The sequence below is a fragment of the Sus scrofa genome, chromosome 2 (assembly GCF_054392235.1).
Source record: "Sus scrofa isolate SSC_HxYL_T2T_F1_AM1 chromosome 2, Sscrofa_HxYL_maternal_Yorkshire_Landrace_v2.0, whole genome shotgun sequence".
NCBI lineage: Eukaryota > Metazoa > Chordata > Mammalia > Artiodactyla > Suidae > Sus > Sus scrofa.
Window position 1 is genome coordinate 47,533,496 of NC_139384.1, and position 19,019 is coordinate 47,552,514.

Genomic DNA, 19,019 nt, shown 5'->3' on the forward strand with positions numbered 1-19,019 from the left:
ATTCTTTAAGTCAACATATATTTATCAATTGTTATCATGTGCTAAGTACTTTCTTAGGTATGAATATATAGCAATGAACAAGACAGATCAAAATCCCTGCCGTCATGTAGCTTACATTCTAGTGGTGGAGGGGGGTGGGGAGCAGGACAAAGACAGTAAGTTATGGGAGTTCCCGTCTTGGCACAGCGGAAACGAATCCGACTAGAAACCATGAGGTTGTGGGTTCAATCCCTGGCCTTGCTTAGTGGGTTAAGGATCTGGCGCTCAGCGATGCTGTGAGCTGTGGTTTAGGTTGCAGACATGGCTCAGATTTGGTGTTGCTGTGGCTCTGGAGTAGGCCAGCAGCTGATTCGACCCCTAGCCTGGGAACCTCCATGTGCTGCGGGTGCAGCCCTGAAAGGACAAAAACAAAACAAAACAAAAACAGTAAGTTATATAATGTTAGGGTACAGGGTATAAAGTAAACTAAATTCGGGTAAGGGAGATGGAGAACGCTAGGAGGTGAAATTTCAATGGGTTAGAGCAGGGTTCACTGCAAAAAAAAGGTATCTGAGCAAATGCTTAAAGGAAGTGAAGGAGCAAGGTATGGGAATATCTAGGGCAAGAATATTCCTGGCCAAAGGAACAGGTACAGAGGCCATGTAGCAGGAGTATGCCATGTTGAGAATCACCTGTAAAGAGACAGGTTAAGAGGCTGTAGAGATAACACTGGGGAAAAATGAAGGATCAGAATGTCGGTGATGGAAGTGGTACGAAATTGTCATGTTCTATCTGTATGGTGAAAGTTGAAACATCACCCTGAGCAGTGATGTGGGGCTAGGGTGAAAAATGGAGTCAACACGGGCAGCTCATGGGCAGTTTGATCCCTGAGTAGCTTGAAGGATGGATGTAATGGTCATTAACTTGAGATAGTGAAAAATTGTGGGTAGCGCTAGCTTGGGAGGAGGGGAAGAGACTTGAAAATCATAGACTGACTCCTAGAAGGTGTTTCATGTGTTCTCATTTCCATCTCTGCCAGCATCATAACCAGCCCATAGTAATACTAAAAATTATTTGAATAAATTAAAAATATATAGACCTAGTCTTGGATGCTTCCATAGATCAAAGTAGTATAAGGATGAATTTTCACAATTTGATTTACAAACCTTTACCAAAAGTCCTTGAAAACAGCATAAACCAGAATAGATGCTAGTTCAAGTAACAGTTTCCCCAGTTTTGCCCTCAAATAGAGAGATATCTCATTTTTGAGTAAACGTGGATTGTAAAACAACTTTCTCAAGCTTGGCTCCTCCTTGGTTTTTATAATTCCTAGTGTCCACAGCCTGGCAGCTTTACCCTGAAGTTAATTGCCCTGTTCTGCCTTCCTGTTAACGCAATTTTTAATCTTTGTAAAATCAATGACAAAATTGATTCGATCACAAAGTTAGGATTTTTTTCTCCTGCATCAGGAGCACTGTCTATTCAGTAATGCCATGTTTTATTAACTGCTATGAAATCATGATTTTTAATAAATATGTATTTGGTCCTTGTACCTTTCCTGGCACAACCTCCTTAAACGCTGAGAATTTCATAAGAGTTAGAGTGATAAAGGCATCTTTTGTATCCTAACAAGCTCCTTTCACCCACCTCAGAGTTCATGTTTTAATATTAATGGAAAGCTCTTAAGAATGGGAACTTGTTGCCTGGAGAACCAACCAGAATTAGAGGGTTGGAGGTTTTAGTCCTCCTCACCTTTCCTCTGGGAAAGGGAGAGGGGCTGGAGTTTGAGTCAGTCACCAGTGTCCAGTGATTTAATCAACCATGCCTAGGTAGTAACACCTCCATAAAAAATGCCTCATTACTGGCCTCGGAGAGCTTCCGTGTTGAATTGGTGAAATGGTGAACCAGTGGAGGTGAGTGGAGGCTAACACGTCTTGAGAGAGCATGGAGACTCCTTACCCCTGTCCTTGTACCTTGCTGTTGGGCTGCGCTCTGCAGGCCTACAGGGCCTGTACTTGCCCAGCTTCAAGACCGAAGAAAGAGCACGGAGTCAGCATCAGAGACATCAGTGGTTTAATGGATGGGGGAATCTTCTGTCTGAAGCAAGGTCTTGGAGCAGCATCCCACAGTGCATGGCAGATGGTGGCCAGAACTGGCGGCATTCTTTCCCTCCTAGGGGTGATGGGTGGGGAGGAGATTACCAGCCATTGAGAGAATTGACTCTGGTTGGCTCATTAGTTACCAGGGAAACTAGCAGAGGGGCACACCCCTCACTGCCCCTTGATAAGAACAATCACTAGCTGGGGCCTGGGGCAAGTATGTAGGAAGGTTAATCAGTGAGTAGGGCACTCGTCTGGGATGTACCAAGAACAAGAGAACAGCCACTTAGAGTGGCCTGACTATACACTTGCCCTATCCACCTCTTCCTTACAGCTGCTCCTCAGTTATATCTTTTCCTTTTCTCCCCCCGCCCCCCCCCCTTTTTCTTTTTTGGCTGCCCTGCAGCATATGGTGTTCCCGGGTCAGGGATCAGATCCCAGCCACAATTGCAACCTAGCAGTTGTAACCTATGCTGCAGCTGCAGCAACCCCCTAAGAAACGGGTAATCTCGAAAGGAAAATAATTGTCTTGAGTTCTGTGAACCACTCTAACAAGTCAATCAAACCTGAGGAGGAGATCATAGAAACCTCTGATTTATAGCCCTTTGATCAGAAGCACATGTAACAGCCTGGACTTGTGATTCGAGTCTGAAGTGGGGAGTCCGAAGTGTCTTTTGTGACACTGAGCTCTTAACCTATGGAATCTGACACTTTCTCCAGGGAGATAGTGTCAGAGTTGAGTTAAATTGTAAGCCACCCAGCCGATGTCACAGAATTGCTTAATGTATGGAAAGTCCACACATATGGTTGTCCTAAGTGTTGCAGAGAGTAGAGGAGACACAGGAGGGGAGTTTTTCCTTTTTATCTGCTTAAAATTAACTTCTGGTAAAAGACCATCCCATTACTGCTTTGGAAACTGATAGAACCCCACCTTTGCTCAGCTCATAACTCCCTTTATGCTGAAACTCTTACACGACAGCTTTTGACTAATAGCGCTTACGGTAGGGAGTCCAAGCTCCTTCCCCAAAGTTCTGGATGTACCTGCTGACCCATTCTTGTGCCAAAGACTGTTGCTCAGTTGGTTGACTGTTACTACTTGGAGGTCTCCACCACTTGGGCTGCTGTAACTATTTTTCTGCTGAACTTCAATTCTCTGTTAAGCCTCCTGGTTCCCCCAGCCGTGGAATAATAAATATGTGGATGGAGTCACTTCCTCATTCATCTTGTAAATAAACAGAGATTCTGAGATATCATTGAATGTTTTGAGCTGGAATGAATTTTTTTTTTTTTTTTTTTTTTTTTTTTGGCCTTGCCTGTGGCATGTGAAAGCTCCTGGATTGAGGATCAAACCTGTGCTACAGCAGCAACCCAAGCTGCTGCAGTGACAATGCTGGATCCTTAACCCACTGTGCCACAGAAGACCTCCTAGACTTAATTTCAAAAGAGCATATGTGGAGTTCTATTGGAACTCAGCAGATTAAGAACTTAACATAGTCTCCTTGAGGATGCAGGTTCGATCCCTGGCCTCACTCAGTAGGTTAAGGGTCTGGGGTTGCTGCAATCTGCGGCTCAGATCTGGTGTTGCCATGGCTGTGCCAGCTGCAGCTCTGATTTGTCCTAGCCTGGGAACTTCCACATGCCACAGGTACAGCCGTAAAAAGAAATAAAATAAAAGAGCATATAACTCAAATTATTTTTTGACTTTCTATGGCAGCCCTGAAGCCCAAAATTTTTCTGCCCAGTGCCCTATATCTGTTTTGTGAAAAGACTTATACTAGAACCCAGGTCTTCTGAGCCTGTTACTCTTTTCTTTCTTTCTTTCTTTTTTTTTTTTTTTTTTTTTTTGTAAGTAAGGTTTATTGAAGAATAATTTGTATGTAGTAAAATCCACCCTTTTTAGGTGCAATAAAAAAATTTTTTTTGGTCTTTTTAGGGCCGCACGGCATATGAAGATTCCCAGGCCAGAGGTCTAATCGGAGCTGTTGTTGCCAACCTACATTACAGCCACAGCAACACCAGATCCAAGCCACGTCTGTGATCTACACCACAGCTCACGGCAACGCCAGATCCTTAACCCACTGAGCGGGGCCAGGAATCAAACCCACAACCTCATGGTTCCTAGTCGGATTCGTTTCCCCTGCGCCAAGATGGGAACTCCAGGTGCAATAAATTTTAACAAACTCATACAGTTCAGTGTCCACCATTAGAGTCAAGATACAGAACATTTTTCTCAACCTAAAACTTCCCATGTGCTCCTTTGTTGTCAAACCCCTCCATGCATTTCCAGGCCGCAAATATGAGTTTGCCTCTTCCAGAATGTCATGTAAATGCAGTAATACAATATGTAGCATTCTGAGCCTCGCTTTTTTTCACTTATCATAATGCATTTGGGATTGATTCAGATTGTTGTACATATCAATAGTTCATTCTATGTCCTTGTTGAGTAATATTCCACTGCATGAATGTACCATGTTTTTTTTTTTTTTCTTTTTATGGCTGCACTTGCAGCACATTACTTACACAATTTATAGGATTTTTGTCTTGAGCCACTGAATGCATAATGAAATCCTGGTGTTTGATATGCCTTGTAGAGAGAAGGAACTCTTAAATCTTGTCAGTTCAGTAATGGCCAAAATTTTCAGGGAATAACAAATACTGGAAGAGCTGGCCTTGGTTTGTATGGATTTCCATGGTTATTTTTCTCCATATATCTTGCCATTTAAATATTTTTCTTTTCTTCTCACAGATCTTCAGCTTAGATCTTGGAGGTATATCAACTGTGGTTCTAAATGGCTATGATGTAGTAAAGGAATGCCTCGTTCATCAAAGTGAAATTTTTGCAGACAGACCATGCCTGCCTTTATTCATGAAGATGACAAAAATGGGAGGTATGTTTATTTTCACCTATCTTGTGATTTACTAAACTGTTTTAAGTAATATTTCTTATTTTATATAAATTTAATGCATAGAGATTCGATTCCATTGTGGTGATTAACAGGAAAGTATTAATTAGTCATTTTAGGTTACAGAACCTAGTATTTGAGGACCTTTCAGGTTGCATTACAGTCATATTTTAGACCAGTACATTCTAATTCTACTGTGGTAGTTCAGTTCTAGTAAATAATGTTTTAAAGAATTAGCACTTGGGAGTTCCCGTCGTGGCTCAGTGGTTAATGAACCCAACTAGGAACCATGAGGTTGCGGGTTCAATCCCTGGCTTTGCTTAGTGGGTCAAGGATACAGCGTTGCCATGAGCTGTGGTGTAGGTCACAGACACGGCTCAGATCTGGAATTGCTGTGGCTGTGGCTGGCGGCTACAGCTCCAATTAGACCCCTAGCCTGGGAACCTCCATATGCTGCAGGAGCAGCCCTAGAAAAGGTACAAAGACAAAAAAAAAAAAAAAAAAAAAGAATTACCACTTAATAAAATGTGCAGGTTTTTTGAAACAAGTTAAGAATACCCACATGCCACCACAGTTGAATCAAAAGTATCTTTGAGGCTAGTCTTTAGAGCTTGGTGACATTTTATAGCTTTAGCTATCGTTTTATAGCTTGTAGATCCTGAAACAGCCCCTTGCAACTAATAATATTATGATATGCAAATGAATAGTGGCAGAGTTTGTGTAAAGAACTAGAATTCTCTATGGTTTAATGTTGATCAGTGTCGGATGATTTCATATTCAACAAGGGAGAAAGGCTGAAAATTAACAGAATGAATAAGAGGCAAGCAGCAATAGAAAGCTTAAAATAGAATGTTGACATCAAAATATATCCGTTTCATACTTAATGGTGTGAGTATTTTTATAACAATGATGAGTAAAATTTTCCAATTTAATGAGAGATTCACACTTCATTTCAAAGGAAAATTCAATAATGTCTTGGTTATGTAGACTAAAGATAAAGACATTGATTGAAAAAGAAAAAAATTAAAATTAACTGTATTAAATTGCAAAGCAAATAAACTAATGCAAAGAAAACACCAGTTTTAAAGGCCAAATTCTCAGATAAGAGTATGATGATACTTGAAAGCAATAATATAAATAAAATGTAAATCTCCACCTTCTTAAATGCTCAAAATTATACCACAATTATAATAGAAGACCTTTAAAGAAATTATGAAAATGAACGATGTGGTCAGAATGAAATGTAGGATAAAGTACATTTTTTTTTGTTGTTGTTGTTGTCTTTTTGCCTTTTCTTGGGCCGCTCTCACGGCATGTGGAGGTTCCCAGGCTAGGGGCCGAATCAGAGCCATAGCCGCCACCAGCCTGCACCAGAGCCACAGCAATACGGGATCTAAGTCACGTCTGCAACCTACACCACAGCTCATGGCAACGCCGGGATCCTTAACCCACTGAGCGAGGCCAGGGATCGAACCTGCAACCTCATGGTTCCTAGTCAGATTCATTAACCACTGCACCACTATGGGAACTCCTAAAGCACATATCTTAAGCTATAAATTTATAAGTTGAACTATTTTTATCATAAAGATAAGATAAACATTCAACTTAAGATTTTCAAAGAAATAGAGAAAAATAGGTAGAAAATTAGATGTGTTATTTTAAGATGCATATGCATTGAACTTAAAACTGGAAAATCAAAACCACCATCAACTGGCTGTTTGAATAGAGAATAGTTGCCCTTTAGGTGGGTTCAGCCTATGCCCCGGCACACAGGTTGGCCAGTGTAAGGTTATATAATAAGGCTCCGCTGTACTTTTTTCTTTTTTTTTTTTTGTCTTTTTTTTTGTTGTTGTTGTTGTTTTGTTGTTGTTGTTGTTGCTATCTCTTGGGCCGCTTCCGCGGCATATGGAGGTTCCCAGGCTAGGGGTCTTATCGGAGCTGTAGCCACCGGCCTACGCCAGAGCCACAGCAACGCGGGATCCGAGCCGCGTCTGCAACCTACACCACAGCTCACGGCAACGCCGGATCGTTCACCCACTGAGCAAGGGCAGGGACCGAACCCGAAACCTCATGGTTCCTAGTCGGATTCGCCAACCACTGCGCCACGACGGGAACTCCCGCTGTACTTTTTTCTGTGCAACTGTGTTTATATGTTATGCACATACATACATTTCTCTTAGGCTTGCTTTCATCTCAGTGCCTTTGCACTGATTCTCCCTGCAGTGATCTTTCCCTGGATATCTGCTTGATTCATTTCCATCTCCTATGTCTATCTTTACTTGTGTCAACTCCTCAGGAGTTGAGAGGCTTTTCCCAGCTATCCTACATCTCCTTCCTTGCTGTGTAATTTGTTTGCCTCTCCTCACTCGTATGTAAGGGCCATGACAAATAGTCATCTTTGCCTCTTTTTTTCATTCATATATCCATGACATTTTTGCTCCATAATACCTGTCGAATGAATATTTGTGGAATTAATAGTCACCTGGGAGTATGAAAAAGAGAATGGACTAAGGACTATAAGATTGTTGCACAAGGTTAAAGATGGCCTTATGTATGGTGAACTTTTTTTTTTTTTTTTTTAGGGCTGCATCTGTCGCATATGAAAGTGCCTAGGCTATGGGTTGAATCAGAGCTGCAGCTGCCGGCCTACACCACAGCCACAGCAAGGCAGGATCCCAGCCGCGTCTGTGACCTACACTCCGGCTCACGGAAATGCCAGATCTTTAACCCACTGAGCAAGGCCAGGGATCAAACCCGCATCCTCACGGATACTAGTTGGGTTCATTACCGCTGAGCAACAACGGGAACTCTTGGTATGGTTAACTTTATCGTAAGCTCCAAATTCAAAAATTATTGTACAAAATTTGTTGGAATGTAAATTACATAAATATCTCATGTAGATAAAAGAACATGACATTTTCATCATAGGTTCACTTACGTACCAATAATGAATGAAATTCTGAGTAAACTACATGTTACATAAATATATGTGCTAAAGATGTTTTTTCTTTTTTTTTTTCCTTTTTCTTTTTGTCTTTTTGTCTTTTGAGGGCTGCACCCACAGCACATGGAGGTTCCCAGGCTAGGGGTCTAATCAGAGCTGTAGCCACCGGCCTACACCACAGCCACAGCAATGCCAGATCCAAGCCGCGTCTGCGACCTACACTACAGCTTACGGCAATGCTGGATCCTTAACCCACTGAGCAAGGCCAGGGGTCAAACCCGAAACGTTATGGTTCCTAGTTGGATTTGTTTCCACTGTGCTATGACAGGAACTCCTGAAGGTGTTCTTTCTTTCTTTCTTTCTTTTGCCATTCCCATGGAATTTCCTGGGCCAGGGATCAAAACTGCACCACAGTTGTGACATACACCACAGCTGTGGCAATGCTGGATCCTTAACCTGCTGTGCCACACGGAAACTTCTGATGTTTTCTTTCTTATTAGTTGATTTAAAGGGAAAATATTGCATAGTAGACATGCCAGAATGGTGGAGTGTACTATGGAGACTCTGAAGTATTAAAGCAAGCAGTATCAACATTAGAAGTTTGAGTTTCATGTTTGTCCTCTTAGTTTGGTCTGCTGTAACAGAAAATCACAGACAGAGTGGCTTAAACAACAAATATTTATTCTCACAGATCTGGAGTCTGGGAAGTTTAAGATCAAGGTGCCAGCAGATCCACTGTCTGGAAAGAGCCTCCTTCCTCCTTTGTAGATAGCTGTCTTCTAATATCCTCACATAACCAAGAGCCATCAACTTTTCTCATGTCCCTTCTTACAAGAACACTAAGCCCATTCATGAGGACTCGTGACCTAATTCCTCCCAAAGGCCCCACCTCCTAATGCCATCACACTGGAGCATTTGAGTTTTGTGGAGGCACAAACGTTCAGTCCCTAGCATCTCCTTTAGTTTAGTTTTTTGTGTTTTGTTTTTTTTTTTAATCTTTTTAGGGCCATACCTGAGGTATGTGGAGGTTCCCAGGCTGGGGGTCCAATCAGAGCTGTAGCTGCCAGCCCAGACCACAGCCACAGTAATGCAGGATCCGAGCCGAGTCTTCAGCCTGCACCACAGCTCATGGCAATGCCGGATCCTTGACCCACTGAGCAGGCCAGGGATCAAACCCACAACCTCATTGTTCCTAGTCGGATTCATTTCTGCTGCGCCACAACGAGAACTCCTCTCCTTTAGTTTTGATATTTCCATTACATTCCTCATTCACCCTTGCCTCTGCCAGTTATATTATTAGATAACATATGCCTTTAATGGGAGGAAATTTGTATTCTAAAATCTAGTCTCAGAGTTCTCTGATGGTCTAGTGGTTATGATTCAGTGTTTCCCTGCTGCAGCCCAGGTTGAATCCCTAGTCTGGGAACTTTCATAAGCCATGGGTGCATACAAAAAAAAAAAAAAAAAAAGATAAAAATAAAATCTAGTCTTTTAGGAGTTCCTGCTATGGCACAATGGGATTAGCTGTGTCTCTGCAGCACCAGGCTGCATGTTCAACCCCTGGCCCAGCACAGTGGGTTAAAGGATCTGGTGTTGCTGCAGCTGCAGAGTAGGTTAAAACTTTAGCTCAGATCTGATCCCTGACCCAGGAACTCCCTGTGCCATGACACAACCAAAAATGAAGAAGAAGAAGAAAAAAAAAATCTAGTCTCTTAAAGTAGAAAATGTCTAATTCTATAAGGATGATTTTTCAGGTGTGTGTTTAGTCCAGGATAAAGTTTTGCCCATAGAACACACAGCATTTATCTTCTGTAAATTAGGCTTATATTAAAGGTTCGATAATAAAGTCACCTGGGCCTAGTTCACCCAGATTAAATTACACAAGGATGGTCCAGTTTCTTGTGGTGGGAGATTATCGGTCTTTGCTGCTTATCCTCAGATGAGACATAGAGACAAGCTTTGTTTATAATATTCCATGGCTAATAGGTAGCAGAGAATAAAGCTTACCTATTGCGTCTAGTTTTGGTTTTATAGAAAATTTGAAGAATGACTAACTAGCCTTGCCCCCCCTCCCACCGCCCATAGCATTTTTAGCTATAATGTGATGTTGGAATGACAAAATTAACAAAAAAAAAAAATGTTTTTTGGCCTTGCTCAGGGCACGCAGAAGTTCCTAGCTCAGGGATCAAACCCACACCATAGCACTGACATTGCCAGGTCCTTAACCTGCTGAGCTACCAGGGAACTCCTTTAATAGTTTTACAGAAAGATAATTTTGAGAAGAATATGACTAACCATTCTTTACTTTTTTTAGGGTTACTCAATTCCAGATATGGCCGAGGATGGGTTGATCACAGAAGATTAGCTGTAAACAGCTTTCGCTCTTTTGGATATGGCCAAAAGTCTTTTGAATCTAAAATCTTAGAAGAAACCAAATTTTTCATGGATGCTATTGAAACATACAGTAGTAGACCTTTTGACTTTAAACAATTAATAACAAATGCTGTTTCAAACATAACCAATCTGATCATTTTTGGAGAACGATTCACTTATGAAGACACTGATTTTCAGCACATGATTGAGTTATTTAGTGAAAATGTGGAACTAGCCGCCAGTGCCTCAGTCTTCCTCTATAATGCCTTTCCATGGATTGGCATCTTGCCTTTTGGAAAACATCAGCAGCTGTTTAGAAATGCAGCTGTGGTCTACGATTTTCTCTCCAGGCTTATCGAAAAAGCTTCCATCAACAGAAAGCCTCAGTCACCTCAGCATTTTGTTGATGCTTATTTAGATGAGATGGATCAAGGTGAAAAGGACCCATCATCTACTTTCTCCAAAGAAAACCTGATTTTCTCTGTAGGTGAACTCATCATTGCTGGAACTGAAACTACAACCAATGTGTTACGATGGGCAATTCTTTTCATGGCCCTTTACCCAAACATTCAAGGTGAGGATTCTCCTTATCTCAAGGTCTGTTCTTACAGTTAGGACTCACACATGTTTTAGAGTCTTTGGCCATGTAGAAAGCATTTTATTTAGGAACTCCTATGTAGCCAGAGAGCCTAAATAGCTAGCCAAAAAAAAAATATTTAATACTTAATAAGGTTTTCAAAACTGTTAACTCATATAAAAACCTCAGAGATGGGTCTTGGAATACCTATTTTATAAATGAGGGAAAAGGCTGAATGGATGATTTGCCACTAGAAGTGACTTAGCTGGGACCTGAACAGCCTGGCTTCTATTTTGTTGTTGTCGGTTTTTCATTTTTGTTTTTGTTTTTTTAAGAGCCGCATCTGCACATATGGAAGTTTCCAGGCTAGGGGGTTGAATCAGAGCTGCAGCTGCTTTCTCATACCACAGCTGCTTTCTCATGCCACAGCAATGCCAGATCTGAGCCACATCTGCAACCTATACCACAGCTCAAGGCAGTGCCAAATCCTAAACCCACTGAGTGAGGCCAGGGATAGAACCCACATCCTCATGGCTTCTCGTTGTTACTGCTGAGCTACAAAGGGAACTCCTGTTTTTTTTTAATTCAAGTTTTTCTGGGTTTTTTGGTTTTGTTTTGTCTTTTTTGGTCCATACCTGCGGCACATGGAGGTTCCCAGGCTGGGGGTCGAATTGGAGCTGTAGCCACTGGCCTACACCACAACCACAGCAATGTCAGATCAGAGCCGAGTCTGTGACCTATAGATCACAGCAATGCTGGATACTTAACCCGCTCAGCAAGGAGGCCAGGGATTGAACCTCTGTCTTCATGGATGCTCGTCAGATTCCTTTCCCCTGAGCCATGACAGGAACTCCTAATTCAAGTCTTTATGCTTTGCTATTTTCCTTGCTGAGAGTGTTGTTATTCTAACCCTAGGTTTGTTTGTTTGTTTGTTTGTTTTTGGTCTTTTTGTCTTTTCTAGGGCTGCTCGCATGGCATATGGAGGTTCCCAGGCTAGGGGTCTAATCAGAGGCTGTAGATGCTGGCCTTCGCCAGAGCCACAGCAACATGGGATCCGAGCCACATCTGCGATCTACACCATAGCTCACGGCAACGACAGAGCCTTAACCCACTGAGCAAGGCCAGGGATCGAACCTGCAACCTCATGGTTCCTAGTTGGATTCGTTAACTACTGCGCCACGACAAGAACTCCAGTGTCATTTTTATTTTTATTAATTTTAATGTATTTTTCACAACAAAATTATTCAGAGCATTGGCTACTGATTGTATAAGATATATGGCATGTATTTAAGATAATAAAAAATCTGAATCCAGGGTGTACCCATACTTTATTGGCTTACTCTGGGCTATCCTTTATTTTAATCCCAAAGGGAAATTACTTTAGATATAATTCTAAGAATTGCATAATAACTTGAACACTTTTTCTGTTACAGGACAAGTTCATAAAGAGATTGATTTAATTATAGGACCAAACGGGAAGCCTTCTTGGGATGACAAATGCAAAATGCCTTATACGGAGGCAGTTTTGCATGAAGTTTTAAGATTCTGTAATATAGTGCCATTAGGGATTTTCCATGCAACTTCTGAAGATGCCATTGTACGTGGTTATTCCATTCCTAAAGGCACAACAGTAATTACAAATCTCTATTCTGTACACTTTGATGAAAAGTACTGGAGAGACCCAGAAATATTCTATCCAGAGCGATTTCTGGACAGCAGTGGATGTTTTTCCAAGAAGGAAGCTTTGGTTCCTTTCTCCCTAGGTAAGAGAACTTTCACAGGGGCAGAATTTTAGGACAAAGTATAATGATGATTTATCACATATAACATCTTAATCTGAAGCTTCTGTTGTAGAATTAATATTCTAATTCTAAAGCAGCATTTACTCTTACGGGAGGGAATGGTTGAATTAGAGATCCCTAACATCTGTTTCTACTCAGAATAAACAAGCCCCATGTTAGCAGCTAGAGAGAAACTGTTGAGAAGCTTTGGCTTCTTCTAAAACTTTCTTGCTTATGGATTTTTGGCTTGTAATCAAAACTCACAGAGCCAGACATCAGTAACAGGCAGCTTAGGAAGCTGAGACCCAGCGAGGGGAATGGCATCATAATGTGAAGTAGCTCTCTTGGCTCTCAATTATTATACCTCATTGTCAAAAATATTGCTTCTGGAGTTCCCATCGTGGCGCAGTGGTTAACGAATCCAACTAGGAACCATGAGGTTGCAGGTTCGGTCCCTGCCCTTGCTCAGTGGGTTAATGATCCGGCGTTGCTGTGAGCTGTGGTGTAGGTTGCAGATGCGGCTCGGATCCCGCGTTGCTGTGGCTCTGGCGTAGGCCGGTGGCTTCAGCTCCGATTCAACCCCTAGCCTGGGAACCTCCATATGCCGAGGGAGCGGCCCAAGAAATAGCAACAACAACAACAAAAGACAAAAAAGACAAAAGACAAAAAAAAAAAAAAAAAAAAAAAAAATTGCTTCTGGAATTCCCGTCGTGGCACAGTGGAAACGAATCCGACTAGGAGCCATGAGGTTGTGGGTTCGATCCCTGGCCCCGCTCAGTGGGTTAAGAATCCAGCATTGCTGTGAGCTGTGGTGTAAGTCACAGATGAGGTTCAGATCCTGTGTTGCTGTGGCTGTGATGTAGGCCTGCAGCTACAGCTCCAATTCGACCCCTAGCCTGGGAACCCCCATATGCCACGGGTGCAGCCCTAAAAAAGCAAAAAAAAAAAAAATTTTTTTTTGCTTCTGTTGGGAAAAAGTACACAGATCACAAGACCCCTGGAAGATTGACCGGAAACTTATTTCATTGAGGGAGGGCACATGTGCCGTCATTTGAAATGAGCTTCTCCTGGGTCTATAGAACAAAATGTCACACCTCAGATCTTTCACAGCCCATCTCAGGTTCTGTTGCCACATGCAAAGAAAGTGGAGAGTGGGACTAATAAGCTTACAAGAGTCTTGACCTGACAAAAGGTGGTAAGGTAAAAAGGGGCTCTGGGACCCAAAGTGCCAATGTCTGTTCTTTGGGGCTTAAGAAAATCCTTTAATAGACTTTCTTTTAATTCTAGATTTCCCGAGTGGTATATATTAGCCATAAATTTTGGCAAATATCTTGGATTTAAAAAAATTATTATGCCAGTTTTTTTTATGTTTAGGGAGAAGACATTGTCTTGGAGAACAGCTGGCTCGGATGGAAATGTTCCTGTTTTTTACAGCCTTGCTTCAGCGATTTCACTTGCATTTTCCCCATGGACTGGTTCCAAATCTGAAGCCCAAGTTGGGCATGACGTTGCAGCCCCAGCCCTACCTCATCTGCGCAGAAAGACGCTGAAAATGCACAGATGTTTTTTTTGGAACAAGGCTATATGTTTGCCTCAGAATAAGTATTAGCTGTTATTTTTTTCCTAACCTTTTATGACTTACAAAGTAGAATCATCTAATGAAAACAGAGGTCAAATAACAGTTGTTGCTGAAGATACTAAGAAGGGCCATTGATGCCCTGACTTTGCAGCCTCTTGTTGAACACCAGGTACGCTTCATCCCTTCTTGACTCCAACTTACTCCTGTCTGGGGGCTTTGCTTCCAAATGCTAATGCCAGCTCTCTTCTGATCAGGTATTGTCATTAACAGATTGTGTGGTACTTATCTGGTTTAATAGTGGGCTAAAGAAATTAGAACCCAACTAGATGAGTTTGTACTACAGAGTTATTTTACGTGGTGACAGGTGACAGATAAATATCTATATATTTAATGTAAAACCTACCAATGCCTTCAAATCTTGCTTCCCACTATATCTGCATAAAAGCTGCATCATTCTTCCTACAAATGAGGTTCCCTGTGACCCTTCATAGAAGTAGTTCAGGAAGTTACAATAATGTATTTAAAATAAAAATGACATGTGACTATTATTTGTGGAAACAGACTTTTCCCCCCAGTGCCACTTCTTTTCCAAAATAGTCACAGTGCCTAAAGATTGAATCCTTTAACTATTTATTTATTTTGTCTTTTTAGGGTCACACCTGCGGGATGTGGAAGCTCCCAGGCGAGGGGTTCAATCAGAACTATAGCTGCCAGCTATGCCACAGCCATGGTAACTTGGGACCCGAGCCATGCCTGCACCCTACACCACAGCTCATGGTAAGGCCAGATCCTTAACCCACTGAGTGAGTCCAGGGATGGGAGCCACATCCTCATGGATATTAGTCAGGTTTATTTCCACTGAGCCACAGCAGGAACTCCGAATCCTTTAATCTTTTAGAGGTCTCTAGGCAGTTCCTTGGATTACTATTAGTTTTCTAAAAAGAATACTATTCAAATACAAAAAACATGCTTTAGAGGCAAGGTAACTGCATAAATTGAGACATTTAAGAATGATGGGGGAGTTCCCATCATGACTCAGTGGAAACGAATCTGGCTAGTATCCATGAGGACGCAGGTTCGATCCCTGGCCTCACTGAGTGGTTTAAGGATCTGGCCTTGCCATGAGCTGTGGTGTAGGTTGCAGACAGATGTGGCTGGAATCCCGGTTGCTGTGGCTCTGGCATAGGCGGGCAGTTGTAGCTCTGATTCAACTCCTGGCCTGGGAACTTACATATGCCTTGGGTGTGGCCCAAAAAAGAAAAAAGAAAAAAATGAAAGAAGATCTACATTACATAATCAGTAAGGTAGAGCTGATGACTATACATCAGATTTTAAACCTGATAATAGAATATGCTATTTTTATAAGTGCCATGTAATGTTCATGAAAATTGTGTAAGGGACCGAAAATGAATTTTAAAAATTTTAGAAGTATAAATATTGAAGATTTGATTATGAACATAATGCAGAAAGAATGGGTATTGGGTATTAACAAAATTTAAAAACCAGAAAACAGGAGTTCCCGTTTAGTGGTTAACAAATCTGACTAGGAACCATGAGGTTGCAGGTTCGATCCCAGGCCTTGCTCAGTGGGTTAGGGATCCCACGTTGCTGTGGCTGTGGTGTAGGCTGGCGGCTACAGCTCTGATTATACCCCTAGCCTGGGAAGCTCCATGTCCCTTGGGAGCAGCCCTAGAAAAGGCAAAAAGACAAATAAATAAGTAAATAAATAATAAAAAAACCAGAAAACAGAACTGTCTTTATATCTTGAAATTAAAATGAAATTGCAAAATAATCTTTGGGCAAGGAGAAATACAAACCATAATTGCAGAATTTCTAGAAAACAGTGATAAAAACTGCACATCAGAATCTATGGAATACATAAAAACAAAAATAAACAAATGGGACTTAATTAAACTTATAAGTTTCTGCACAGCAAAGGAAATCCTAAACAAAATGAAAAGACAACCCACATAATGGGAGGAAATATTTGCCAGTGAAGCGACTGACAAGGGATTAATCTACAAAATTTATAAACACTTCCTACAGCTCAATACCAAAAAAAACAAACAACCCCATCAAAAAATGGGCGGAAGATCTAAACAGACAATTCTCCAAAGAAGACATACAGATGGCCAAAAAACACATGAAAAGATGTTCAACATCACTCATTATTAGAAAAATGCAAATCAAAACCACTATGAGCTACCTTACACGGGCAGAATGGCCATCATCAAAAATCTACAAACAGTAAGTGCTGGAGAGGGTGTGGAGAAAAAGGAACCCTATTACACTGTTGGTGAGAATGTAAATTGGTGGAACCACTGTGGAAAACAGTATGGAGATTCCTCAGAAAACTGAAAATAGAGCTACCATTTGATCCAGCAATCCCATTCCTGGGCATCTATCCAGAGAAAACCATGACTCAAAAAGACACGTACTCTAATGTTCATTGCAGCACTATATGCAGTAGCCAAGACATGGCAACAACCTAAATGTCCATCGACAGAGGAGTGGACAAAGAAGTGGTACAGGAGTTCCTGTCGTGGCGCAGTAGTTAATGAATCCGACTAGGAACCATGAGGTTGCGGGTTCGATCCCTGCCCTTGCTCAATGGGTTAAGGATCCGGCGTTGCCGTGAGCTGTGGTGTAGGTTGCAGATGCGGCTCGGATTCCTGCGTTGCTGTGGCTCTGGCGTAGGCCAGTGGCTACAGCTCCAATTCGACCCCTAGCCTGGGAACCTCCATATGCCACAGGAGCGGCCCTAAAGAAATAGCAAAAAGACAAAAAAAAAAAAAAAAAAAAAAAAAAAAAAAAGAAGTGGTACATATACACAATGGAATATTACTCAGGCATTAAAAGGAAAGGAATAACGGCATTTACAGCAACATGGATGGACCTAGAAATTATCAAGCTAAGTGAAATCAGCCATACAATGAGATACCAACATCAAATGCTTTCACTTACATGTGGAATCTGAAAAAAGGACACAATGAACTTCTTTGCAGAACAGATACTGACTTACAGACTGAAAAACTTATGGTTTTCAAATGAGACAGGTTGAGGGGTGGGGAGATGCACTGAGGGTTTGGGGTAGAAATGCTGTAAAATTTGGTTGTGATGATTGTTGTACATCTACAAATGTCATAAAATTCATTAAGAAAAAAAAAATCTATGGTATACAGATGCAGTCGTCCTCAGAAGAAAACTTATAGCCCTATGTATTTATTTCCATGAAGAAATTAATGTTGAGAATGAATTAAACATGCTATTTTTTTAATTAGAAAAATGGCAAAAAAAAAAAAATAGCAAACCAAAGAAAAGTAGAAGAAAGAAATTACAAATTTTTGACAAGCAGGAATTAATGAGGTAGGCAATAGAAAAATAAAACCAATAGGTTACATACTTTTTTTAAAAAATCAATACATTAGGAGTTCTGGCTATGGCGCAGTGGGTTAAGAATCTGACTGCAGGAGCTAAGGTCACTGCAGAGGTGTGGGTTCAATCCCCAGCCCAGCACAGTGAGTTAAAAGGTCACGCCTGTGGCTCAAATTCTGTCCCTGGCCAGAGAACTTCCATATGCTTCGGGTTCAGCCAGTAAAAAAAAAAAAAAAAAAATTCAATACATTAGATCAAGGGTCTGCAGTTTTATATCCCACAGAGGAAGTTTTGACTGCCATCTGTTTTTATAGCCTACAAGCTAAGAATTGTTTTTACATTTTTAAATTGTTGAAAAAAAAAAGACTATTTTGTGCCACATGAAAATCTTCAGCTTTTCAAAGTTAGAGTTCATAAAATTATCTCAGAGTACAGAAAAGAAATAAATATGTATAAAATATAATGATATAAAAACTTACAGGCATTTTTTGTGCTACAATGGTCTAGATGAGTGGTTGTGATGGAAACTATGTGGCATTCTCATCACCCCACATGCTGCTTCCTATGCCACACATGAGTGATGCACTTATAATTCGACAGCATTTCTAGTAATATCTCCAGATAGCAATAATTTATTTAATATTTAATTTTTTTCTTTTCTTTTTCTTTTTTTTACTGCCAGCATGTACTCATTATGCCAAGCTAAAACAAAAGGAGAAAAGTGAACTTTGAACATTGGGCTTTTTTTTTTTTCTGGCTGCACCTGCAGCATACAGAAATTCCCTGGGCCAGGGATCAAATCTGAGCCACAGCAGTGACAATGCCAGTCCCCAGGGAACTCCTAAATGTCAGGCTTTCAAGGCTCCATGGAGTGTGGATTATTTTGTTACCAAATTAGGTGGCAAAGCTTTATGTGTGTTGTGCAATGACTCTGGAGCTCTACAATAGACTTAGGCATTACCAAACTCATCATGGTATTCCTAACAGAAGAAAAGACCATCAGAAAAATTAGAAATTTTAAAAATGGACCAGGAGTTCCCTTCATGGCTCAGCACTTAATGAACCTGACCAAGATCCATGAGGATGCAGGTTTGATTCCTGGCCCTACTTAGTAGGTTAAGGACATGGCATTGCCATGAGCTGTGGTGTAGTTCACAGACTTGGTTAGGATCTGGCATTGCTGTGGCTGTGGTGTGGGCTGGCAGTTGCAGCTCTGATTCCACCCCTAGCCTGGGAACCTCCATATGCCTCGGGTGTGGCCCTAATAATGCAAAAAATATAAAAAATAAAAATGGACTACATGGTAGCACAATTTCTTCACAAAAAAATGGAAATGAAGCTGCAACTGAAGTAAATTTCTGAATGGCTCATTAGTTATCCATGCAAGGAAAGCCATTGACTAATTGGGA

General features: G+C 41.2%; 2 protein-coding genes across 19 annotated transcripts in view; one reads left to right on the top strand and one right to left on the bottom strand.

The window, feature by feature from the left end:
- The window catches only part of INSC (INSC spindle orientation adaptor protein), an 864,422-nt gene that overhangs the window by 535,739 nt on the left and 309,664 nt on the right, over window positions 1–19,019 (bottom strand). The gene's annotated exons all lie outside the window — the stretch shown is intronic.
- Window positions 1–19,019, top strand: part of CYP2R1 (cytochrome P450 family 2 subfamily R member 1) — a 131,014-nt gene that overhangs the window by 4,219 nt on the left and 107,776 nt on the right. For 6 of the 18 annotated variants that reach the window (XR_014837260.1, XR_014837259.1, XR_014837262.1 and 3 more), the window contains exons 2-5: window positions 4,825–4,966; window positions 10,240–10,872; window positions 12,309–12,638; window positions 14,031–14,404. Coding sequence is in view for 2 of the 18 variants with exons in the window: in XM_003480731.5 (XP_003480779.3) it covers window positions 4,825–4,966; window positions 10,240–10,872; window positions 12,309–12,638; window positions 14,031–14,206 (1,281 nt within the window). In the remaining 16 variants the exon portion in view is untranslated. Of the gene's footprint in view, window positions 1–4,824; window positions 4,967–10,239; window positions 10,873–12,308; window positions 12,639–14,030; window positions 14,796–15,361; window positions 17,441–19,019 lie in introns of those variants that run through there. The other 12 variants (XR_014837266.1, XR_014837264.1, XR_014837265.1 and 9 more) reach the window with 9 other exon arrangements.